Genomic DNA, 25,541 nt, shown 5'->3' with positions numbered 1-25,541 from the left:
AGAGAGAGAGGCAGAGAAACAGGCAGAGGGAGAAGCAGGCTCCATGCAGAGAGCCTGATGTGGGACTCGATCCAGGGTCTCCAGGATCATGCCCTGGGCTGCAGGTGGCGCCAAAGTGCTGTGCCACCGGGGCTACCTGATTGATGGTCTTAATGGAGAACAGTATCCAGCCAAATATGTTTATTTTATCTTTGAAATATATTTATGTTTGGTAATGTTATCTTTTTTAAGACTTATTATTTATTTTAGAGAGGAAGCGGGATAGGGGAAGAGAGAGAGGGAGAAACTCAAGCAGACTACTCACTGAGTACAGAGCCAGACTCAGGGTTCGGTCTCTCAAACCCAAGGTCAGAACTGAGCCAAAACCAAGAGTTGGATGCTTAAATGACTGCACCATCCAGGCACCCCATTTGATGCTGTTACCTTTGATGCAGTGCATCTTTGAGCAATTTGTGTTGATTTAAATAAGATTTGATAACATGGAGCATCTTTTGGAGAAGATGAAGGTCATTTTAATAAATGCAATTTCGTTGATCTCTTTTCTGACACCAGCTAATGGCCTTTAGAAACTTATTTACTCATCTAATTCTATTGAATAAATTCCTATTAAAAAAAAGATTTTATTTATTTATTCATTAGAGAGACAGAAGGCTGAGACATAGGAAGAGGGAGGAGAAGCAGGCTCCATGCAGAGAGCCTGATGTGGGACTCAGTCCCTGGACTCTGGGATCACACCTTGAGCCAAAGGCAGTCACTCAACTCTGAGCCCCCCAGGCATCCCCTATTAAATAAATTCCTGTAGAATAAAAATTTTTTTTACTCCTTTTTTTTTTTTTAAGATTTTATTTATTCATGAGAGAGAGAGAGGCAGAGACACAGGCAGAGGGAGAAGCAGGCTCCATGCATGGAGCCTGATGTGGGACTCAATCCTGGGTCTCCAGGATCATGCCCTGGACTGAAGGCAGCACTAAAGTGCTGAGCCACTGGGGCTGCCCTTTTTTACTCCTTTTAAGTTTATTTTTTAAGTAATCTCTACACCCAACTTGGGGCTCGAATTCACAACCCCGAGATCAAGAGTTACATCCTCTGACTGAACCAGCTAGGTGCCCCTCTTTTACTCTTTATTTTTTTTTTAATTTATTTTTTATTGGTGTTCAATTTACTAACATACAGAATAACAGCCAGTGCCCGTCACCCATTCACTCCCACCCCCCGCCCTCCTCCCCTTCCACCACCCCTAGTTCGTTTCCCAGAGTTAGCAGTCTTTACGTTCTGTCTCCCTTTCTGATATTTCCCACACATTTCTTCCCCCTTCCCTTATATTCCCTTTCACTATTATTTATATTCCCCAAATGAATGAGAACATATAATGTTTGTCCTTCTCCAACTGGCTTACTTCACTCAGCATAATACCCTCCAGTTCCATCCACGTTGAAGCAAATGGTGGGTATTTGTCATTTCTAATAGCTGAGTAATATTCCATTGTATACATAAACCACATCTTCTTTATCCATTCATCTTTCGTTGGACACCTAGGCTCCTTCCACAGTTTGGCTATCGTGGCCATTGCTGCTATAAATATCGGGGTGCAGGTGTCCCGGCGTTTCATTGCATTTGTATCTTTGGGGTAAATCCCCAACAGTGCAATTGCTGGGTCGTAGGGCAGGTATATTTTTAACTGTTTGAGGAACCTCCACACAGTTTTCCAGAGTGGGTGCACCAGTTCACATTCCCACCAACAGTGTATGAGGGTTCCCTTTTCTCCGCATCCTCTCCAACATTTGTTGTTTCCTGCCTTGTTAATTTTCCCCATTCTCACTGGTGTGAGGTGGTATCTCATTGTGGTTTTGATTTGTATTTCCCTAATGGCAAGTGATGCAGAGCATTTTCTCAAGTGCATGTTGGCCATGTCTATGTCTTCATCTGTGAGATTTCTGTTCATGTCTTTTGCCCATTTCATGATTGGATTGTTTGTTTCTTTGGTGTTGAGTTTAATAAGTTCTTTATAGATCTTGGAAACTAGCCCTTTATCTGATATGTCATTTGCAAATATCTTCTCCCATTCTGTAGGTTGTCTTTGAGTTTTGTTGACTGTATCCTTTGCTGTGCAAAAGCTTCTTATCTTGATGAAGTCCCAATAGTTCATTTTTGCTTTTGTTTCTTTTGCCTTCGTGGATGTATCTTGCAAGAAGTTACTATGGCCGAGTTCAAAAAGGGTGTTGCCTGTGTTCTTCTCTAGGATTTTGATGGAATCTTGTCTCACATTTAGATCTTTCATCCATTTTGAGTTTATCTTTGTGTATGGTGAAAGAGAGTGGTCTAGTTTCATTCTTCTGCATGTGGATGTCCAATTTTCCCAGCACCATTTATTGAAGAGACTGTCTTTCTTCCAATGGATAGTCTTTCCTCCTTTATCGAATATTAGTTGCCCATAAAGTTCAGGGTCCACTTCTGGATTCTCTATTCTGTTCCACTGATCTATGTGTCTGTTTTTGTGCCAGTACCACACTGTCTTGATGACCACAGCTTTGTAGTACAACCTGAAATCTGGCATTGTGATGCCCCCAGATATGGTTTTCTTTTTTAAAATTCCCCTGGCTATTCGGGGTCTTTTCTGATTCCACACAAATCTTAAAATAATTTGTTCTAACTCTCTGAAGAAAGTCCATGATATTTTGATAGGGATTGCATTAAACGTGTATATTGCCCTGGGTAACATTGACATTTTCACAATATTAATTCTGCCAATCCATGAGCATGGAATATTTTTCCATCTCTTTGTGTCTTCCTCAATTTCTTTCAGAAGTGTTCTATAGTTTTGAGGGTATAGATCCTTTACATCTTTGGTTAGGTTTATTCCTAGGTATCTTATGCTTTTGGGTGCAATTGTAAATGGGATTGACTCCTTAATTTCTCTTTCTTCAGTCTCATTGTTAGTGTATAGAAATGCCACTGACTTCTGGGCATTGATTTTGTATCCTGCCATGCTACCGAATTGCTGTATGAGTTCTAGCAATCTTGGGGTGGAGACTTTTGGGTTTTCTATGTAGAGTATCATGTCATCGGCGAAGAGGGAGAGTTTGACTTCTTCTTTGCCAATTTGAATGCTTTTAATGTCTTTTTGTTGTCTGATTGCTGAGGCTAGGACTTCCAGTACTATGTTGAACAGCAGTGGTGAGAGTGGACATCCCTGTCTTGTTCCTGATCTTAGGGGAAAGGCTCCCAGTGCTTCCCCATTGAGAATGATATTTGCTGTGGGCTTTTCATAGATGGCTTTTAAGATGTTAAGGAATGTTCCCTCTATCCCTACACTCTGAAGAGTTTTGATCAGGAATGGATGCTGTATTTTGTCAAATGCTTTCTCTGCATCCAATGAGAGGATCATATGGTTCTTGGTTTTTCTCTTGCTGATATGATGAATCACATTGATTGTTTTACGGGTGTTGAACCAGCCTTGTGTCCCAGGGATAAATCCTACTTGGTCATGGTGAATAATTTTTTTAATGTACTGTTGGATCCTATTGGCCAGTATCTTGTTGAGAATTTTTGCATCCATGTTCATCAGGGATATTGGTCTGTAATTCTCCTTTTTGGTGGGGTCTTTGTCTGGTTTTGGAATTAAGGTGATGCTGGCCTCATAGAACGAATTTGGAAGTACTCCATCTCTTTCTATCTTTCCAAACAGCTTTAGGAGAATAGGTATGGTTTCTTCTTTAAATGTTTGATAGAATTCCCCTGGGAAGCCATCTGGCCCTGGACTCTTGTGTCTTGGGAGGTTTTTGATGACTGCTTCAATTTCCTCCCTGGTTATTGGCCTGTTCAGGTTTTCTATTTCTTCCTGTTCCAGTTTTGGTAGTTTGTGGCTTTCCAGGAATGCGTCCATTTCTTCTAGATTGCCTAATTTATTGGCGTATAGCTGTTCATAATATGTTTTTAAAATCGTTTGTATTTCCTTGGTGTTGGTAGTGATCTCTCCTTTCTCATTCATGATTTTATTAATTTGAGTCTTCTCTCTCTTCTTTTTAATAAGGCTGGCTAATGGTTTATCTATTTTGTTAATTCTTTCAAAGAACCAACTCCTGGTTTTGTTGATCTGTTCCACAGTTCTTCTGGTCTCGATTTCGTTGAGTTCTGCTCGAATCTTTATTAACTCCCTTCTTGTCTTGGGTGTAGGATCTATTTGCTGTTTTTTCTCTAGCTCCTTTATGTGTAAGGTTAGCTTTTGTATTTGAGTTCTTTCCAGTTTTTGAATGGATGCTTGTATTGCGATGTATTTCCCCCTTAGGACTGCTTTTGCTGCATCCCAAAGATTTTGAACGGTTGTATCTTCATTCTCATTAGTTTCCGTGAATCTTTTTAATTCTTCCTTAATTTCCTGGTTGACCTTTTTATCTTTTAGCAGGATGGTCCTTAACCTCCACGTGTTTGAGGTCCTTCCAAACTTCTTGTTGTGATTTAGTTCTAATTTCAAGGCATTGTGGTCTGAGATTATGCAGGGGACAATCCCAATCTTTTGGTATTGGTTCAGACCCGATTTGTGACCCAATATGTGGTCTATTCTGGAGAAAGTTCATGTGCGCTTGAGAAGAATGTGTATTCAGTTGAGTTTGGATGTAAAGTTCTGTAGATATCTGTGAAATCCATCTGGTCCAGTGTATCATTTAAAGCTCTCCTTTCTTTGGAGATGTTGTGCTTAGAAGACCTATCGAGTATAGAAAGAGCTAGATTGAAGTCACCAAGTATAAGTGTATTATTATCTAAGTATTTCTTCACTTTGGTTAATAATTGATTGATATATTTGGCAGCTCCCACATTCGGGGCATATATATTGAGGATTGTTAAGTCCTCTTGTTGAATAGATCCTTTAAGTATGATATAGTGTCCCTCTTCATCTCTCACTACAGTCTTTGGGGTAAATTTTAGTTTATCTGATATAAGGATGGCTACCCCTGCTTTCTTTTGAGGACCATTCGAATGGTAAATGGTTCTCCAACCTTTTATTTTCAGGCTGTATCTTTTACTCTTTAAAAAGAAAATATTTTATGCTGTAAACAAAATTTAACTGAGTAAATTTGAAGATCATATTGGCTTTATTCAGCCATTCTTGAATTGGGCAGCATCCTATCTGGCAAATCAGGAGGTCTGAGGAGCTGTACAAAATGGAAGAAGGTGGTGGAAAAGCAAGTGTTTAACAAATAATAGATTGTTTCAGGCAAGGTCACCTTAGTTTGGGGTATGATGCATATTATCTCACTAGTGCTGATCACATAATTCTAAATTAATTGGTTAAAGGTTACATTCTTGGATGAGGTTGAAATCGCAGTTAGGTTAGATATTAAGCCTTAGCTTGCTGATATGGGATTTAGCACAAGTGACTCCATTTTGGGTCCCCCCCCCCCTTTTTTTCCTTAAAGCTTCTTGTCAATAATTGTTTGCATATATAAATGAAATGCTATTTTAAAAATTAAGTAATAAGTAAAAATCTACTCTAATGTGTAAATGACAGTATTGCCACTCTTAGATGGAAGCTCCCAGGAGAAGATACAGAGACTGACTTTAGATTCTCTGAGTGTTTACAAGGGCTTTTTCTGAGGGTATCTGGGCCAAACCTGGGAAGCACAGAGCTCATCATACTTGTGCACCTGGCAAAGTTGCAGTGATGATCAAATATTAGACATCCAACAAGAATATGGTCAGAGGAGTACACTGCTTTGTATTTTCTTTTTCTAAGCTTATTGTGACCAATCTTAGTTCTTCTGGATAAGTCAAAGTAGAAAAACTGTAGGGTGGAATGAGTGTCCTTGCAGTCTGGGCAGTAGAGTAAGAAAGGAAGGGAAGAAATTATTAACATATGGTACCAATAAGCCAAAAAACTGGGTCAGGTTCACCAGGTATTGTCAGTTTAAAAGCCCAGAACAAAAGTGAATGATGGTGATGACAGTCTTGGAGCGTTAGGCTCAGGTCTCATAGTCCTATTTTATTTTATTTTATTTTATTTTATTTTATTTTATTTTATTTTATTTTATTTTATTTTTTTAATTTTATTATTTTTATTTTATTTTATTTTATTTTATTTTATTTTATTTTATTTTATTTTATTTTATTTTTTAATAATAAATTTATTTTTTATTGGTGTTCAATTTGCCAACATACAGAATAACACCCAGTGCTCATCCCGTCAAGTGCCCCTCTCAGTGCCCGTCACCCATTCACCCCCACCCCCCGCCCTCCTCCCTTTCCATCACCCCTAGTTCGTTTCCCAGAGTTAGGAGTCTTCATGTTCTGTCTCCCTTTCTGGTATTTCCTACCCATTTCTTCTCCCTTCTCTTCTATTCCTTTTCACTATTATTTATATTCCCCAAATGAATGAGACCATATAATGTTTGTCCTTCTCCAATTGACTTATTTCACTCAGCATGATACCCTCCAGTTCCATCTACATCGAAGCAAATGGTGGGTATTTGTCATTTCTAATGGCTGAGTAATATTCCATTGTATACATAAACCACATCGGCCACAGTAACTTCTTGCAAGATACATCCACAAAGGCAAAAGAAACAAAAGCAAAAATGAACTATTGGGACTTCATCAAGATAAGAAGCTTTTGCACAGCAAAGGATACAGTCAACAAAACTAAAAGACAACCTACAGAATGGGAGAAGACATTTGCAAATGACGTATCAGATAAAGGGCTATTTTCCAAAATCTATAAAGAACTTATTAAACTCAACACCAAAGAAACAATCCAATCATGAAATGGGCAAAAGACATGAACAGAAATCTCACAAAGGAAGACATAGACATGGCCAACACTCACATGAGAAAATGCTCTGCATCACTTGCCATCAGGGAAATACAAATCAAAACCACAATGAGATCCCACCTCACACCAGTGAGAATGGGGAAAATTAACAAGGCAGGAAACCACAAATGTTGGAGAGGATGCAGAGAAAAGGGAACCCTCTTGCACTGTTGGTGGGAATGTGAACTGGTGCAGCCACTCTGGAAAACTGTGTGGAGGTTCCTTAAAGAGTCATAGTCCTCTTTAAATTGTGCTGTCCGGCAGAGAACAGTTGTCTGGAATCTTTGCCCTAGAAATTTCCTTTACCTCTTTTATGGTTTAAGTCTCCTGTTGCCCTTCTTTCAAGTCCTTTACATCCTTGGTTTGGTCCCTCATTTTGGTGGAGCATATCCTACAATAGCTTTCTGAGATGCCTGGTGATAAATTTTTTGAAAGCTTATTTCTGAAAATGTCTATTCTGAACCCAATATTTGATTGATTTGTTGAATATAGAATTCTAGATTTGAAATTACTTTTCTTGGGATCCCTGGGTGGCGCAGCGGTTTGGCGCCTGCCTTTGGCCCAGGGCGCGATCCTGGAGACCCGGGATCGAATCCCACATCGGGCTCCCGGTGCATGGAGCCTGCTTCTCCCTCTGCCTAGGTCTCTGCCTCTCTCTCTCTCTCTCTCTCTCTCTCTGTGACTATCATAAATAAATAAAAAATTTAAAAAAAAATTGAAATTACTTTTCTTCGTATTTTTAAAGGCCTTATTCCATTATCATCTAGCTTTTGGTATATTGTTAAAAAACCCAAATCTGTTCTTATTACTTTGTATATGACCATTTTTTTCTCCCTTCTCTCGGATCTTGTAGAATATTCTTTGTATTCATTGTATTGAAATTTTGCCGTAATATGCCTTTGTGGTCTATGTTTATCCTTTGTGCTGGAGATTTATCCTTTGGTACTGGGAAATATTCTTGAATTTTTTTCATTGGTAACTTGCTCCCCTGTTATCTCCTATTGTGTATTGAGCCTTCCAAACTGATCTTATCTTTGCTTATCTTTTCTCTCTTATTTTTCCATCTCTGGGGTTTTTCTCTGCTTTTTGGGAGATTTCCTCAATTTTAATCTAGTCCTTCTATTGAGCTTTCTCTTGAGTTTCTGTTCTCATATTTTCTACTTCTGTGGGTTCTTTTTCTTCTGAATGTTTCTTTTTAAAGTGGCATTATGTTCTCTTTTCTGGAATTAGTGATTTTGAACATCTTTTTGCATAGTCTGATAAGTTGTCTTTGTGTTTTTTCTATGTCGTATATTAGTGGCTTTTCTCAAATGTCTGATAACCTGGCTTGTCTGCTAATGTTTAAGAATGAGGGACTGACAGAGGTGCCTGCATGGCTCAGTTGGTTAAGCGTTTGGCTCTTGATCTCAGGGTCACAAGTTCAAGCCCTGTGCTGGATGCCACGCTGGGCATGGAGCCTACTTTAAAAAAAAGAAAAATGAGGGACTAACAAACTGATTGGAAACTCTTGATGCACAGGTTAAGATTGTTAACTGTGCAGTTTACTATAGAACAGACCTGTACAATAGAGATATGAGTCCCATATGCAATCTATGATTTTTCTGGCAGCCACAGAAAAAGGCAAAAAGAAACATGTGAAATTAATTTAAATAATATTAATTAGGTAATCAGCATATAAAAAGATTTTAGTATGTAATAAATATAAAAGTATTAATGTTTTTTTTTTAAAGATTTTATTTATTTATTCATGAGAGACCCAGAGAGAGGCAGAGACATAGGCAGAGGAAGAAGCAGGCTCCATGCAGGGAGCCTGATGTGGGACTCGATCCCAGGACGCTGTGATTATGCCCTGAGCTGAAGGCAGATGCTCAATCACTGAGCCACCCAGGTGTCCCAAAGTATTAATGTCTTATATTTTGCTTTTTTAAATGTTTTATTTATTTGACACAGAGAGAGAGAAAACAAGCAGGAGGAGTGGCAGAGTGAGGGAGAAGCAGGCTGGAACAGGGAGCTGGATGCGGGACTTGGTCCCAGGACGATCCGAGGACACTGGGATCATGACCTTAGCCGAAGGCAGTCATTTAACTGACTGAGCTACTTAGGTGCCCTTATATTCTGTTTTTCATATTAAGTTGTTGGACTCCTGTGTATATTTTACATTTACAGCACATTTCAATTTATATACTAAGTTTTCATAATAAATAGTTGAGATACATTTAAAAATTTTATTATTTATTTATTTATTTATTTATTTATTTATTTATTTATTTTAAAGAGAGTGTGAGTGCATAGGGGTGTGGGGATTGGGTGGGGAGTTGAGGAGGGGCAGTGGAGGAGAGAGAAGGACAAGCCAACTGGACCCTGAGCACGGAGCCCTGTATGGTGCTTGATCTTATAACCCTGAGATCATGCCCTGAGCCAGAACCAAGAGTTGGATGCTTACCTGACTGGGCCACTCAGGTGCCCCAAGTTGAAGTATATTTAGACTTCATAAAATTTACAGGTGAAAAGAGATTCACATACCCAGGATATTCCAAACATACTTAATTTTAACAATAATATATTAGTTTTTCAATTTAAATTTATTTAAAATTAAATACAATTTAAAATTCTTCCCTCAGGCATACTAGCAACATTAAAAGTGCTCAATTAATACGTGTGGCTGGTAGCTTCCATATTGTACTGCAGAATTCCCAAGGTGATCTACTTGGACTGTGTCAGGAGTTTTAGGTCATTTTTCATTTCCCCTGAGAAGTCTTCTAATTTTCTGCCTCAGGGCTAATGGCCACTCAGGCTGCTGGGGTTCTCAGAAACTATATGGGAAAGGTGCTAGGTGTCTCAGTATCTATTATGCCTAGATTTAGGTATAAGATTCCTACCCACAATTGTGCCTGGCATCTCCCAATTCAGAGACCCTGTAAGAATAAACTTGCAGACTTCTGTTGGAGTAAGGGAGGGTACTGTCTCACTTGTATGGGCCAGGAGGACAGCTGGGGGAATTGGGATTGGAAGGATCTACAGACCAAAATGCTTCTTAAACAGCTTCCAACCAATCTGCTTATTTTTAGGCTCCCCCTCCTTCCAGTCTCCAGGTACCTCATGTTGTTAATTCTTCAGCCTTTTGAGGATGGTTAAATATAATTACAATTGCTTATTGTCTTTTCCTACTTCTGGTTTAGGACTCAGCTTTCTTAGGTCTTTTATTTTTATTTTTTAAAGATTTTATTTATCTATTCAGAGAGAGAGAGAGAGGCGCAGAGACACAGGCGGAGGGAGAACAGGCTCCATGTAGGGAGCCCGACGTGGGACTCGATCTAGGGTCTCCAGGATCACGCCCTGGGCTGCAGGCGGCACTAAACTGCTGTGCCACGGGGGCTGCCCTCTTAGGTCTTTAGGTTTATCTCTAGTTTATTTTTTCCCTAGCTTCAAAATTTGGTTGCAATTGTGCTTTTCTTGCTCTTCCCAACCTTGTAGGCTCTTTCCTTCCATCATTGTTTTCTTTCCAAGAAATCTTTTTCTGTAGATTTAGAAGGGTTTCAAGAGGGGAAAAAATTAGGTGCTTTGTTCAGTCTAGTGTCCTTTATCTAGTAGTTCCTATTAATCTGTGTTTGTGAGCAGATTTTGGTATTTTAAAAAGATCTTATTTAGTATCTATGTTTCTTTTAATATCTTTATTTGTAGTTAAAAATTTTAGTAAGACTCTGTAGGACGGACAGGAAGATGAAGTATTTCATGCCAACAGGTTAAGAGAGTAAGGGTTTGGTTTGGGGAATTGACTGCAGGCAAGGAGAATGGTGAGAATAAAACCATTAAGAGGGGATCCCTGGGTGGCTCAGCGGTTTGGTGCTTGCCTTTGGCCCAGGGCGTGATCCTGGAGTCCTGGGATCGAGTCCCACGTCGGGCTCCCGGCATGGAGCCTGCTTCTCCCTCCTCCTGTGTCTCTGCCTCTCTCTCTCTATCATAAATAAATAAATAAATCTTTAAAAAAAAAAAAAAACAAACATTGAGACAGGTGGGGCAATTAGAGAACTTAAAGACAAAAACTTGGACATCGAGGTGTAGTGTAAAGCACAAATACAGCTCTAGTAGCTTTATCTTCCTGGACCCCACTAGTTTTAGTCATTTATACTTTTTATGATCTGGGAATTTCTTGTTCTGTATCTCAGAGAAACCACAGCACAACTAATGATATAATTAAAACACTGAGTAAACCTTACTGTTTGCAAGCACAGTGTAGAGGATCTGTAAAGAAAACATAATAGTGAGTAGACAATACACCCTCAATACACTGTAGTAACAGGTTACATTTCAGTAATTGAATTGAGTTTGCTGTTGGGGTGTTCTGTTGGGTTCTGAAACAGAATTTTGACTAAAGGAGGATTTGCTTTGCTGGTAGTTGCTTCCCTCTGTTGGACATTTTGGGGAAGTGCAACTTTGATCCTGCATGCATCATTTTTGCTGTCCTTAAACAGAGTGCTAATTGGGATACTTTTTTTTTTTTTAACAGTTTTTAAAAAAGAATTTATTTATTTATTCCTGAAAGACACAGAAGGAGATACATAGACAGAGGGAGAAACAGGTTCCTAACAGGAGCCCGATGTGGGACTTGTGGGACTCGATCCCTGGACCGGGATCTGCCCTGAGCCAAAGGCAGACACTCAACCACAGAGCCACCCAGGCGTCCCTGGGGTACTTTTTTTAAAAGTAATTAAATCTGTTTCTAATAATGCACCAAGAGAAGCAAGGGAATGTGGTATCTTCTTCTTGTGAAAAGTATATTCACTTTTGTTTCTAAAGGCAAGAGTTAGTCAGTATTAAATGGAAACAAGGCAGAAGAATTTGGGGAATGCAAAGATTTTAGGCTTTGGCTTCTGGAGCCTAGAGTTCATACCCAGCCTTTTCCTGATCATGTGACCTCAGTGATTTATTCTACCTGTCTAGGCTTCAGTTTTCTTCATTGAAACAATGAATAGGTTTGAGAGCTTCTTCAGGACTTGGTATTTTAGGAAAGCAGCCCCAGACTGTGGTATCTGTCCATAGGAAATATAATGACTAAGTCTCAGGCTCTGCCCGGAAAGAACTTAGTCTGGAAGAGGATAGAAGAGTCACAGTCAAGAACAACTGTAATCCACAACTAGGGCTATGAGACAGGCAAGTACCTATTATTGTGGAAACATAAGGAGAAGAAGCACTTCTCCAATTAGAGTTGGTATCATCATGCAGGGCCTATTGGAGTTAGCCTTGAAAGCACAGTCTCGCTTGAGGGAAGGAGCAGCCTAGGGAAAGTCTGGGGTGGCATGAACTGTTTTTGGACCTGCAACTGATTCAGGATGCCCAAAAGATAAAGTTTGAGGTAGAGGGTTTGTGAGGGATGAATCAAGGGAAAGAAGCCAGGAATGTCCTAGACCACACTAGAGAATTTGGATTTTAACCTGAGGGCAATAGGGAGCCATTAAAAGATTTTAAATGAGAAAATAACCGTGGACAGTATGGCATTTTAGAAAGATTACTCTTGGATATGTTATGGAGAATGGATTTAGTGTGGGGTCGACAGGACTGGAGGCATCAAGATCAGTTAGGAAGCTGTTGCAGTTAAGTCAAGCGGAGATAATAATGGCATAAGCTTATGTAGTGGTAGTAGAAATGAAATGGATAGAAATGAAAGTCTGTAGGCAGAAGGAACCTTGGTTCCTTGTTTAACTTAGCCTGCAGCTGTGAGCAATCTATCTGGCACTGATTCATTAGCCTCAACTTCTGTTCCTATGTTACATCCATCCCAGAATTGTTAGGGTTGTTGCTTGATTCTGAATGAACATTTTGAGTTTGGAGGACAAGCTTCTGGAAGCAGTTGCTTTCAGTGCAAATAAGCTTGACCTTGGCAGTGGTTAAATTGTATGTACTCATCCTTTTTGTAGCCTGTATCCCCTAAGGGGTTGTGACAAAAGGACCCGTTAGTCCCCTTCGGTGTTACTGTCTGCCTCACTATCCTTCTCCCTGCATTCCCCAGTGAGTAGCACACACAACGTAGCTTTAAATTCTGTTGATGCTGAGCAAGGTTCTTACAGCTTTAGGTATCTGATTAGCCCTCAGTCGGTGGAAGCTTGGCCTCTTCCAGACCGTGGAGGGGGAGTTAAGATTTATAGTTCACACCAAATGTAACTGAACTCTGACATGGGGAATGTGAACATAATGGTAGAGAGTTTTCTTGTCCATAAAAAAGTTAGTTAAAGTAGCTTTGTGGCAGGGTCAGAGCTAGTTTTTCATTAGTTGAGGAAGTTAGTCAAGAGGTATTTACTGTATATAATCTTGTAAAACATTAGCAGAAGGAAATATGACTTAAAATTAAGTATTAGGACAGAGGATTCCTACTTACCATCCCTGCTCATTTTCTTTTTAAGTACAGCATGTATACAGAAGAGAACATAGAACTATGAAACCAAACACCCATGTAGCCATCATCCATGTCAAGAAATAGAACATTGTGAGTCCTTTAGAAGCCCCTCTGTCACCTTCTGCAGTCACAACACGGTTTTGACATTTGTGATAATCATTCCGCTTATAATTTTATATCCTAAATAATATAGTTGATATATAAATGAAATAACACATTTATTTTATTTTAAAGATTTTATTTATTTATTCATGGGAGACAGAGACAGAGAGAGAGGGGCAGAGACAGGCAGAGGGAGAAGCAGGCTCCATGCAGGGAGCCGGACGTGGGACTCGATCCTGGGTCTCCAGGATCACACCCTGGGCGGAAGTCAGTGCTAAACCACTGAGCCACCTGGGCTGCCCTGAAATAACAATTTAGTTTTAATGCTCTTGGAGTAGCTGTAAGTCCATTTAATTTCTCTGTGTAATTAATTGTTACCCACTGTATGGTACCAGGTTATCTATTCTATTCTTGATGACTCTTTGGATTGTTTTCTGTTTTAGATATTAGAGTATTGCTGCAAACATTCTTGTTATGTATACATCCTGGTACATACATGCAAGTTTCTGCAGGGTAGATTTATAGAAATTGATGTGTTGAGTTGTGTATATATATGTATTTAACTTTATTAGATAACGTCATGCTATTTTCCAAAGTGGCCATTGCACTTACATTACCACTGATAGCGTATGAGAGTTCCTGCTGATCTACAACCATTGCACTTTACATTACCACTGATAGCGTATGAGAGTTCCTGCTGATCTACAACCAGAGAGACCTGAAAATGTTTGCCAGTCCTGAGAGTGTGAAGCGATATCTCATTGTGGTTTTAGTTAGCATTTCCTTATTTACTAATGAAGTTGAACATGTTTCATAGGCATATTGGTCATCAGATTTAGAGTCTTTGCAGTTCTCTACTTGTTTTGCCCACTAAAGAGTCATATGTTAGTGACCTTAAAACTCCTTCATGCCCCTTACACAAGAGAATGTGCTAAGGAATAGTTTGCTGAAATCTTCTAGCTTGTAGAAGATCCTTTCAACTTACTCTTTTTTCCCCCCAACCCATCAGGTGTTTGGGAGGTTCCCTGGAATTTCACTGATCTATCTTTTCTTCCTTCTCCCTCCTTTTTTCCTGTGTCCTAGACTCTGAAGCGGCTCATGGCAGATGAGGTAAGGAAATTTTAAGTATGTGCATGTTCTAGCAAATTTCCTTCACTGTGATACTTACTATTTGTCATAACTTTGACTTTCTGTAACTCAAAATGGTGATATTGGTTCTATTCTCAGAACCTCCCAAAGCTTTTTCCTAACTCTTTGCTCTGTGTTTGGCCCATTGCATGCATTCCCCTGGGATATTCATTGGCTTCCAAGGGTAGGCATGTTCTTTAAACTCATAACTGACTTGCAGTCTGAATACTACTTCTATCACTTAAAGTCCCACAGTGCTTGAAGATACTGTCATTTTCAAACAGGTGGAGCTAACAAGCTGCAGCTTATTGGTGGCTCTTTGTTTTGAGCATCTGTACTTGAGGTTTGGGGAATGGTTCATGAATCTTTGGTTAGCACAGAGGTGGTGGCATATATACCTCTGAAGTACACTGTATTCTTTGCAGAAGGGATTTTGAAGACTGTATATTGAACTTTTGCTGCCTGCATAATGGGTTTTAGAGTATCAGAAGAAAGAAAAAGTAATGGTTCCTGGTTTTAAGGCATTTGTTTATTCTGCATAACTTACATCTACTAAATTCTATGGTCATACTCAACCTCTGGAAGGGAGGGATCCTCTAAGGGAAAGAAATGGCATTTTATTCAGATAATTCTATACATGAGGTGTTTTCAGTTCTGTATTGCTGGAAGACTTAGAAATGGCAGGAGAGCTCAAGAACAAAGTTTTCTCTTTGTAGAGAGGTTTCAAATCCTAATACTTCAGTCCTCTTATCTTTGGATGAAGATGAGAGTACAGAGTCAGTGTACTAAATTGGATGAGAGATTTCTTGTTTTTATGTCAGAAGACTTGAAGTGCCCACAAACCAGAGGAACCATGCACAAATAAGAAGTTCGAAAATTGGCTACTTCATGTGTGGTTTGTTGTGCAAATGAAAATGGATCACTGCTAATACTTTTTTCTCTTTCTCAGCTGGAGAGATTTACCAGCATGAGAATTAAGAAGGAGAAGGAAAAGCCCAATTCTGCTCATAGAAATTCCTCTGCATCATATGGGGATGACCCCACAGCACAGTCATTGCAAGACGTTTCAGATGAGCAAGTTCTAGTACTCTTTGAACAGATGCTGGTAAGTTTCCCCACCTCAAAATATTCTTTTTTTTTTTTCTGAAAATGCATTTGTGGGCGTGGTGGGCACTCTTTTGGGCATGATCCCCCTTAATTGGCTCTTAATTATGAAGAATTTCAGGCTTAACAGAGAACTTAATAATCCTATTAACAAAGTGGCTAAATATACACCCACCTGTCCATAGCAAATTTCTAGCAAATTTCCTTCACTGTGATACTTGCCATTTGTCATAACTTTGACTTTCTGTAACTCGAAATGGTGATATTGGTTCTCAGAACCTTCCAAAGCAATCGATGAGTTAGGCTTGGAAATACCTGATCAGTGACCACTTTGTTAATGTCCTTCTGCACAGCAGTATGTTAGTTACAAAGACATAAAGTGAGTGGACCAACTCATGTGGTAGTGTGGAGACCACCTTTGGGTTAGCCAGGGTAGATAAAGTTTTAGAGCATTAGCCATGAATTTTATGCAAAAAGAGACTGAGGAATGGAAAGGCACTTTTATTTAGTGGTGAATCTGAAAAGAAAATTCTGATGCTATAATTCCTAGAAGATCTTTGAAGATTGTGGCCAAAGTCAGTTGAGTAATGAAGTACTCATTGTGGCTTTCCTGTCCTCAGTGAGGGACATTGAGTGAGCAGGACCCTCAGTGAATGTGCTGTAGTGCTAAGTCTTGTAAAGTTTGGAGTACATGGTTCCAAAGCTTCATAAGACCTGTATGTTGCCTGAATAGTTTCAGATGCAAACAGAGACTAGCAGCAGGCCTAACTTAATTAAAAGCATGGGATTTTTTTTTTTTTTTTAGATTTTATTTACTCATGAGAGTAAATACACACACACACACAGAGAGGCAGAGACACAGAGGGAGAAACAGGCTCCATTCAGGAAGCCTGACATGGGACTCCATCCCGGGTCCCCAGGATCACGCCCTGGGCTAAAGGTGGCGCTAAACCGCTGAGCCACCCAGGCTGCCCTGGGATAAGAATTCTTTTTTTTTTTGGGGATAAGAATTCTTAACGCTGGACCTGGTATGTAGTAAACACTAAGCCAGTACTATTATTATTTTTTTTTTCACTACAGCTTTCAGTTTTTCTCTCAGTCCAAGTACTGTAAGAACTAAGACCATCCCTTGGACTTGGATTGCAAATGTATGTGTCTTTAGGGCCAGGGAGGCGGCAGGAATAAGGCCAGATAGCAGATGAAAAGAAGAGGAGACTGTGGCCAAATGCAGAAGAACTTTGGGCCTTTCTGTTAGGAAGGCCAACTGTGATTCAGTGCCAATAGCTTTTGTAGCACTCCAGTTGGAAGTGCTAGCCCAATAGTGTCAGATATTTTTATTTTTCTAAAGAAGCCAGAAATCTTTAATTCTTGAAAATCAGTAATTCTTTATTATTTTTTATTTTATTTTTTTAATTTATGATAGTCACACAGAGAGAGAGAGAGAGAGGGGCAGAGACACGGGCAGAGGGAGAAGCAAGCTCCATGCACTGGGAGCCCGATGTGGGATTTGATCCCGGGTCTCCAGGATCACGCCCTGGGCCAAAGGCAGGCGCCAAACCACTGCGCCACCCAGGGATCCCCCAGTAATTCTTTATTTTTTTATTTTTATTTTTTGAAATTATAACTATTTTAATATACTAAAAACTTGACAAAATGCAAAGATGAACATACAATGAACATTATAAGTTTTTTTGTTTTTTTTTTTTCAGTTGGGTCATTTTTAAAAAACTGTTCATTCAAATCACAATTCCAGATAAGGTCTCTTGTACTAATGTTCTTTTTAAGTTTTATTTCATCAGAGTTTTTCATCTTTTTTTTTTTTTTTTTTAAGATTTTATTTATTTATTCATGAGAAACACAGAGAGAGAGGGAGGCAGGGACAGGCAGAGGGAGAAGCAGGCTCAATGCAGGGAGCCTGATGTAGGATGCGATCTGAGGACTCCAGCATCATCCAGAAGAGATTTCTAAGATCATCCCAAGTACAGGATGTTTGGGTGGCTCAGCGGTTGAACGTCTGCCTTTTGTACAAGGCGTGATCCTGGTCCCGGGATAGAGTCCCGCATCAGTCTCCTTGCAAGGAGCCTACTCCTCCCTCTGCCTGTGTCTCTGCCTCTCTCTCTCTCTGTGTCTCATGAAAAAAATAAATAAAAATCTTAAAAAAAAAAAGAGACCATCCCAAGTACAAAAAACATTCTATGTGCTTTTCTTTCAATAATAAAAAATAAATTTTTCATCTATCATCTTAATATTTAAGAAAAACATTAAATGTATAAAAGTGTCTGTAAGAATTTATGCTAAAATGTTAACCATTAACATTTATCCCTGAGGAATTTTCATTATCTGCAATATGTAATAGATTAAATCTCAAGGGATCAGGAACACTTACTTATTCAGTAAGCATTTGATGTGTTTAACTCTTTACTGAGTATACTAAATATTAAACACTGAAAACTTATAAGGACTTTGATACAATTTTGTTTTTTCTTTTTTCTTTTTTTTGTCTACTAGCTGGATATGAATCTGAACGAGGAGAAACAGCAGCCTTTGAGGGAGAAGGACATTATCATCAAGAGGGAGATGGTGTCCCAATACTTGCACACCTCTAAGGCTGTGAGTCCTGGGGCAGGTACCCATGACATGGGAGACTCTGCCCTTATCTTGGACCTGTTTGTTTTACCAATTTTATAAAACATTTTATGCCTTCATCACTCTTACTTTATTCTGTCACACAAGCCTACTCATGTTTTACTCTCATTCGAGTTAGCGTCATTGACATACTTTTTGCCTGATTTAGTCTTCATGAAGTGCATATGGGGAATGGGATGGAAAATTCTCAGTTCCATAGAGTTTGGTGGTATGTATGATGTGTGTCTTCCTTGATATTCAGAAGGTAATGACTAATGCTAGTCCAGTTTATGACTGGGTCCAGTGTTGACTAATTTCTCCATATGCTCCCATCTAGGGCATGAGCCAGAAGGAGAGCTCTAGGTCTGCCATGATGTACATTCAGGAGTTGAGGTCAGGCTTGCGGGATATGCCTCTGCTCTCCTGCCTGGAGTCCCTTCGTGTCTCCCTCAACAACAACCCCGTCAGGTAAGGATTCTGAGGTGGTAACAAGAGTAAGAACCCAAGGTTAAGGTTTACTGATGAGGATTGAAGATCAGAGGAGTCAGGGCATATGAGAGTTCTCGATTGGGAGGAAAGACTGTCAGGGTAGAATTTGTTTGGGTGAATAATTGCTGATTGATTTGATTTGATATTGCATTGTCTCTTTCAATTCCTTACAGCTGGGTGCAAACATTTGGTGCTGAGGGCCTGGCCTCTTTATTGGACATCCTTAAACGACTCCATGATGAGAAAGAGGAAAGTGCTGGGTGAGGACTTTGAACTTTTGACATCTTCCCGGTGAAGGGTAGTGGGGGACTTGACTGCTCTAAGGGAGAAAGTGGCACTAAAATGAGAAGTTGTGGACCAGAATATGCTTTTAGTTGAGAACAGCGTTTGTCTTTGAGCAACTAGAGGATGACTGATGATTATAGACACAGGAAAGAGAAGAGGAACACAGTGCATAGCACAGGCTGTGGACCACATAACACTGTGGGTCTTGCAGCAAAGGTTCTTACCCGATGTGGAAGTGGGCTCGGAGTTCATTCAGAGCTCCCCTGGGACCTGTTCTTGGGGACTTTCTTTCTTCTCTTTCTTTTTCTTTTCTTTCTTTTTCTTTTCTTTTCTTTTCTTTCTTTCTTTCTTTCTTTCTTTCTTTCTTTCTTTCTTTCTTTCTTTCTTTCTTTCTTTCTTTCTTTCTTTCTTTCTTTTCTTTCTTTTCTTTCTTTCTTTCTTAAGATTTTATTTATTCATGAGAGACACAGAGAGACAGAGACATAGGCAGAGGGAGAAGCAGGCTCCCTATAGGAAGCCCGATGCAGGACTTGATCCCAGGACCCTAGGATCACACCCTGAGCCAAAGGCAGACTCTCAACCACGGAGCCACCCAGGCATCCCTTTCTGACAGTCTTTAGGGTTGGAATAGTTCTCAGGATATCTTGGACTATCTTAGGCTACATTGAAGTCAGCCTGACCCACAGTGACTTCTCTGTTTCTTGAGATCTTTCCAAAACAAAACACAAGGCCTATACTTCCTGAATGAACAGGCTTAAAACCTTTGACGTAGTGAAACAAGCAATAATGGATAGGATGTTATCCTGATTAGATTTAGCACTTAGAAAGAAATCTAGGGAATTAAACAGAAGATTTTAATGTTGTACTAAATTCTGTGATTACGAGAAGATTAACCAAAGATCTGATGGTGGCAATCCCTCTTCAACCACCTGTTTTTGCCAGTGCTTCAAGACAAATTGCTGTGTGCTAGAATTTACTCAGCTACTAGTTGGGGATGTTCTAAAGACCTGTGTTGTAAAACAGAAAAGTCAAATGGGAGAGGTGTATACAATAAAGGGAACTCACTGATTATGTCTTCTACAAACAGAAGCTACGACAGCCGTAACAAGCATGAGATCATCCGTTGCTTGAAAGCGTTTATGAATAATAAGGTGAGACTTTTCCCATTCTCATTCCAACCTGCATCATGAACCCTATTTTTTCTTCTCTATTGGAAAACTCCAAAAGGGCCTGGGGTTATGAGCTTTAAGACTTCTAGCTTTCCCTTTTAGTATTAGGACTTTTTGATTGCCACATAGGTATGTCTCTATGGACCATTTTTCCCAGTTCTGATGTCTGTTTCAGAACATAGGCTCACTGTCCTTCCTTTTTTTTATACTTTGTTTTGCTAATGCTTGTGAATTTCCTGATCTGTATTTATTGATTTTGGAAGGTTTATTTTATTCTCTGCTTATTTGTTTGTTTTCCATACTGTTCCTACTTTAGAATCAACCTACCAACCTTCCTTCTTCACTCCTTTCTTTCTTCCTGGCTTCCTTTCTTGCTTTCTTGCATGCTTTCTTTCTTTTCTTATTTGAACTCAAGGCTCTCACAGTTGTTTGTTCCAGAATGCAGATCTATCTTCCTCATTGTTTAATTTTGTTACAGTTAACTTATTTCATTGGATGTGAGGGGACATTTATTTTTTTTTATTTATTTATTTATTTATTTATTTATTTATTTATTTATTTATTTATTTATGATAGTCACACAGAGAGAGAGAGAGAGAGAGAGAGAGAGAGGCGGAGACACAGGCAGAGGGAGAAGCAGGCTCCATGCACCAGGAGCCCGATGTGGGATTCGATCCCGGGTCTCCAGGATCGCGCCCTGGGCCAAAGGCAGGCGCCAAACCGCTGCGCCACCCAGGGATCCCGTGAGGGGACATTTAAAAGAAATAAAAGAAACAAAGATTTTTATTCTTAAAGACCTATAATTGTGTTGTATCAAATGTAAAATTGTGTTGTATCTATGCTCTTATCTATTTAGCTGTGGAAGAGGTCTGCCTCTGTATTAGTTTGCTGTGGCTGCTATAACAAAGTACTACACATTGTGTATTCAACAACAGAAATTTATTGTCTCATAGTTCTTGGAGGCCCTAAATCTAAGATCAGGGTGTTGTTAGGATTGAGTCCTTCCAAGGGCTGTGAGGGAGACTATGGTCCATGCCTTTCTCATGGCTTCTGGTAGCTTGTTTGCAATCTCTGGCATTCCATGGCTTTTTGATACCTCATCCCAATGTCTGCCTTCATGTTCACAAGGTATTCTTGTGTGCATGTTCTGTGTCAACACGTTTCCATGTTATAGGGACAACAGTCGTATTGGATTAAGGGTCCATCCTACTCTAGTAAGACCTTGTTGTAACTTAAGCAATTGAATCTACCAATGACCCTATTTCCAAATGAGGTAATATTCTAAGGTATTGGGGGTTAGGACTTCAACATAAGAATTTAGAGGGGAACTCCATTCAGCCCCTAACAGTTCCTAAGTTTGTCCCTGGTTAGATGCTGTCATCATTAAGCCTCCCTTCTCTGTTCTTGTCCTACCAGTTTGGAATTAAGACCATGCTGGAAGCAGAAGAAGGAATCCTGCTGCTGGTCAGAGCCATGGATCCTGCTGTTCCCAACATGATGATTGATGCAGCTAAGCTGCTTTCTGCTCTTTGTATCTTACCGCAGCCGGAGGACATGTATGTGACTGGGTTATAGCTCTTCTACATTCTCTTTTTTATCATCTTCCCTAGTCTAGAGGAAAATTGAGTTGCTTGGGTATCCACTTTGTCTTGAATACTAGGTAAGACCAAGGCATGAACACTGTGAATCGTAATGTTTAAGAAGGACCATGAGGTGTTTAGTGCTGTCCTTAGTGTACTTCTGGTTATCAGAGGGGTAATCTGTAGGGCATCTCCTAGAGCTCCATTAACGTCTATGTTACCTAGAACTGGGGTTGCTTTTACTTTGCTTTTCTTAAATTCAGAAGTAATACAACTTTATTTTTTTAACTCAAACAATATAGAAACATATAAAATAAAATTTAACAGCCTCATCCCTTCTGTAAATCCTGTTTCTGCAGAGGTAACCAGTGTTAATGGCTTGGTATAGTCTCATAGATTTTTTTACTAGTATAGGCAAATTGTATTTCTGGCTTCTAAGATATTTTCTGCCACTCCTGAAGATGGTATCTTAGAACTAAGGGAAGATGGCTTATACCTATAAAACAAATCACATGCATAGGATAGATTTTTATTGTTGTGGAGCAGTTTGGTTTAATAAAAACTGAATCATATCATTTGTTTCCTCTCACCCTTTTTTTTTTTTAATTTTTTAATTTAGCAATTGGTGTTGAACATTTTTCTGTTTTGGTACCTAGAGATCTACCTTATCTTTAGTGGCTGTTTAGGATTCCATAGTATGTATATCCCATAATTTATTTAAGTTTCCTCATTGTTAGACTTTTTAGGTAGACATTTTTTTTTTTTTTTCTTAGCAGATTCTGGCCCCTGCTTTAGGTGATAAGTTGTTTTACTATTACAGATGATGTTTGTACATATGTTCCTTTCACATTCATGCATTTATGTTGAATAAGTTTCTAGAAGTAAGCCAAATGTTATGTGCATTTAAAACTGGTAATATTAACTACCCCTCCAAAACTTAAACAGTTTATGCTCCATAGAATGAGTGTCTTAATTTGGTATCCATAGATAGGAGTCTAGGAATAGGGTTTTAGGGAATACATTTTTCTGAGGAGATTGTCCTTAGTTTTCAGTAGATTCTGGTCCCTACCCTAGGTGATGAGGAGAATAATGTTGGAAGTCTGATGTTTGATAATGTTCTATTTCCTAACTGATCTGTGCCTCTGTATAATCTATTGGTTGTGCCTGTCTGTGTCAGAGCACCTGGACATTTCTCTCCCTTTCCTTTCTCCTGGGCAGGAATGAGAGAGTTTTGACAGCGATGACAGAAAGAGCTGAGATGGATGAGGTGGAACGTTTCCAGCCATTGTTGGATGGATTAAAAAGTGGGACCTCCATTGCACTCAAGGCAAGTATATCCTCTGAAACTGGGCCCAAGAATAAAATTCAAGATGGAAGGACTTAGGTTCGTTTGACTTTTTAATAGAACACATGGAATAGTTCCCAGCTATAGGCATACCTTGAAGATACTGCAGGTTTGCTTCCAGAACACTACAATAAAACAAATATCTTAGTAAAGTGAGTTAAATGAATTCTTTGGTTTCCCAGTTTCATGCATGTAAAGTTATGTTTACTCTATACTGTAGTCATGTGTGCTGTAGTATTATGTCTACAACAACACTCTACCTACCTTAATTACTTTGCTTAAAAATGTAACTATCATACAGGCTTTCAGCAAGTCATAATCACTGATTACAGATTACCATAACAAATAAAATAATGAAAAAGTTTTAAATACTCTGAGAATTACCAAAATATGACACAGAAACAAGAAGTAAGCAAGTGCTATTGGAAAATCAGCACTGGGGGCAGCCTGGGTCGCTCAGCAGTTTAGTGCCACCTTCAGCCCAGGGTCTGATCCTGGAGACCCGGGATCCAGTCCCACGTCAGGCTCCCTGCATGGAGCCTGCTTCTCCCTCTGCCTGTGTCTCTGCCTTTCTTTCTCTCTCTCTCTCTCTCTCTCAATCTCTCATGAATAAATAAATAAAATCTTAAAAAAAGGGAAAATCAGCACTGATAAATTTGCTTGACATGGGGTTGCCACAGACCTTCAGTTAGTAGGAAAAATGCACTACATAGAGCAGTGCAATAAAGTGAAGCGCACAATGAAACAAATTTTGCCTGTATATATTTCAGGATTTGTTCTGAAGGGAAGATGATTATCCTTCTCTCCAAGAAGGCAAAGAAAAAGCAGCTTTCCTTATTTTGAGATGGGGGAAAGGGCATGCTATGTATTTATATGCTAGGAAAGCCAAGGCCAAGAACAAAGTATACCATCAAATCCTTGGAATCATTTAGACCTCTAAGCTCTCCAGACCTGGGTTCAAATGAGGTCTTACTGCTCTAGCAGAAAGTTCTTGTAGTTTTGTAATACATCTTCTTTTTTTTTTTTAATATTTTATTTATTTATTTATTCATGAGAGACACAGAGACACAGAGAGATAGAGAGATGCAGAGACATAGGCAGAGGGAGAAGCAGGCTCCGTGCAGGGAGCCCGACGTGGGACTCAATCCCGGATCTCCAGAATCAGCCCCTGGGCTGAAGGTGGCACTAAACCACTGGGCCACCCAGGCTGCCCCTGTACTACATCTTCTACATTACATTACAATCAGTACGCACGTAAAGAAAATGGAATCTGGATCTCTAGGAATCTACAATGACATACTGCTGAATTTTCTCACTTTAGGTGGGCTGCCTACAGCTGATCAATGCTCTCATCACACCAGCAGAAGAACTTGACTTCCGAGTTCACATTCGAAGTGAACTGATGCGCCTGGGGCTGCATCAGGTGTTGCAGGTGAGATTCAGCTCTTTGTTAGGACAGCCACACTGTGTCCTGCTTGCTCTGATAGTCCTGTCATTTCTGGTGTAACTTCAGCTTTCAATTTAAGAACCAGGCTGAAAGGCTTGGGTTTCTAGCCAGCATAGGACACTTCTGGGTTCCCTGACTTGTACTTTTGTCATTGACAGGACCTTCGAGAAATTGAAAATGATGATATGAGAGTGCAACTAAATGTGTTTGATGAACAAGGAGAAGAAGATTCCTATGACCTAAAGGGACGGCTAGATGACATTCGAATGGAGATGGAATATCCTTTTTATGGACTGGGTTCAAGACATATGAGACATTCAGTGTAGATCCCTGAGGACTCAGAACAGGGCATCAGCCTGTGTATCTTCTCAGTAGGTAAGGCAGATGTCTTTTGATTGCAGTCGGCTTTATTTACCTCAACTTGAAGCAGAGAATTGAGGAAAGTGATCTGAGGATTCCTCAGCATGGAAGTAACTATCAAAATGAGCATGAACCTCCTAGAACAAGAGATCTTAGCTTACTAAAGTATAGAGCTAGCCTTTGGAGAACATGTACAAGTCGGGGAGTGGGCTTGTAATTTGCTTTCTTCTCAGTGTCCCTGAGACTGACAGAGGGAGTAGTTTGGCTGCATATTGCTATTTGACACAAGTGACTTGTAGGCAGTTTTCTTTTCTGCCTACTGCTTTATCTTCAAGCCAAGTACTGGCAATCCTCTTATCTCCATGTATAGTACACCCAACTCACCAGTCCTTTGGCCTGAGGAAGTTTATGGAACTAAAAATTTTGGGTAATGTTTATAAGAGAAATGACTGTTAGAAGTGGCATTTTGTGACTTTTGCCAAGAGTAGGGCAATCCACCTGTTAAACATGGTTTCTAAAAAATATGCTTTCCTTAGCCTCTTCCTCTTTTCCACTGACTTCAGTGATGTCTTCCAGATTCTCTTAAACACAGTGAAAGATTCAAAGGCAGAGCCACACTTCCTGTCCATCCTGCAGCACTTGCTCTTGGTCCGAAATGACTATGAGGCCAGGTAAGATGGTATACTTGTGAGAAGTATTGAATTTGAACCTAAG

General features: G+C 39.6%; 1 protein-coding gene across 1 annotated transcript in view; it reads left to right on the top strand.

Moving 5' to 3' along the window:
- Positions 1-25,541, top strand: part of DIAPH1 (diaphanous related formin 1) — a 98,089-nt gene that overhangs the window by 19,368 nt on the left and 53,180 nt on the right. The window contains exons 2-12 of the mRNA XM_077897611.1: positions 14,379-14,405; positions 15,373-15,528; positions 18,036-18,137; positions 18,490-18,620; positions 18,815-18,901; positions 20,014-20,077; positions 21,512-21,651; positions 22,894-23,002; positions 24,342-24,452; positions 24,626-24,744; positions 25,382-25,498. Coding sequence (XP_077753737.1) covers positions 14,379-14,405; positions 15,373-15,528; positions 18,036-18,137; positions 18,490-18,620; positions 18,815-18,901; positions 20,014-20,077; positions 21,512-21,651; positions 22,894-23,002; positions 24,342-24,452; positions 24,626-24,744; positions 25,382-25,498 — 1,163 coding nt within the window. The remainder of the gene's footprint in view (positions 1-14,378; positions 14,406-15,372; positions 15,529-18,035; positions 18,138-18,489; positions 18,621-18,814; positions 18,902-20,013; positions 20,078-21,511; positions 21,652-22,893; positions 23,003-24,341; positions 24,453-24,625; positions 24,745-25,381; positions 25,499-25,541) is intronic.

This window comes from Canis aureus, chromosome 5 (assembly GCF_053574225.1).
Source record: "Canis aureus isolate CA01 chromosome 5, VMU_Caureus_v.1.0, whole genome shotgun sequence".
NCBI lineage: Eukaryota > Metazoa > Chordata > Mammalia > Carnivora > Canidae > Canis > Canis aureus.
Note: the sequence above shows the minus strand (reverse complement) of the source record. Positions and strands in the feature narration are given on the sequence as shown.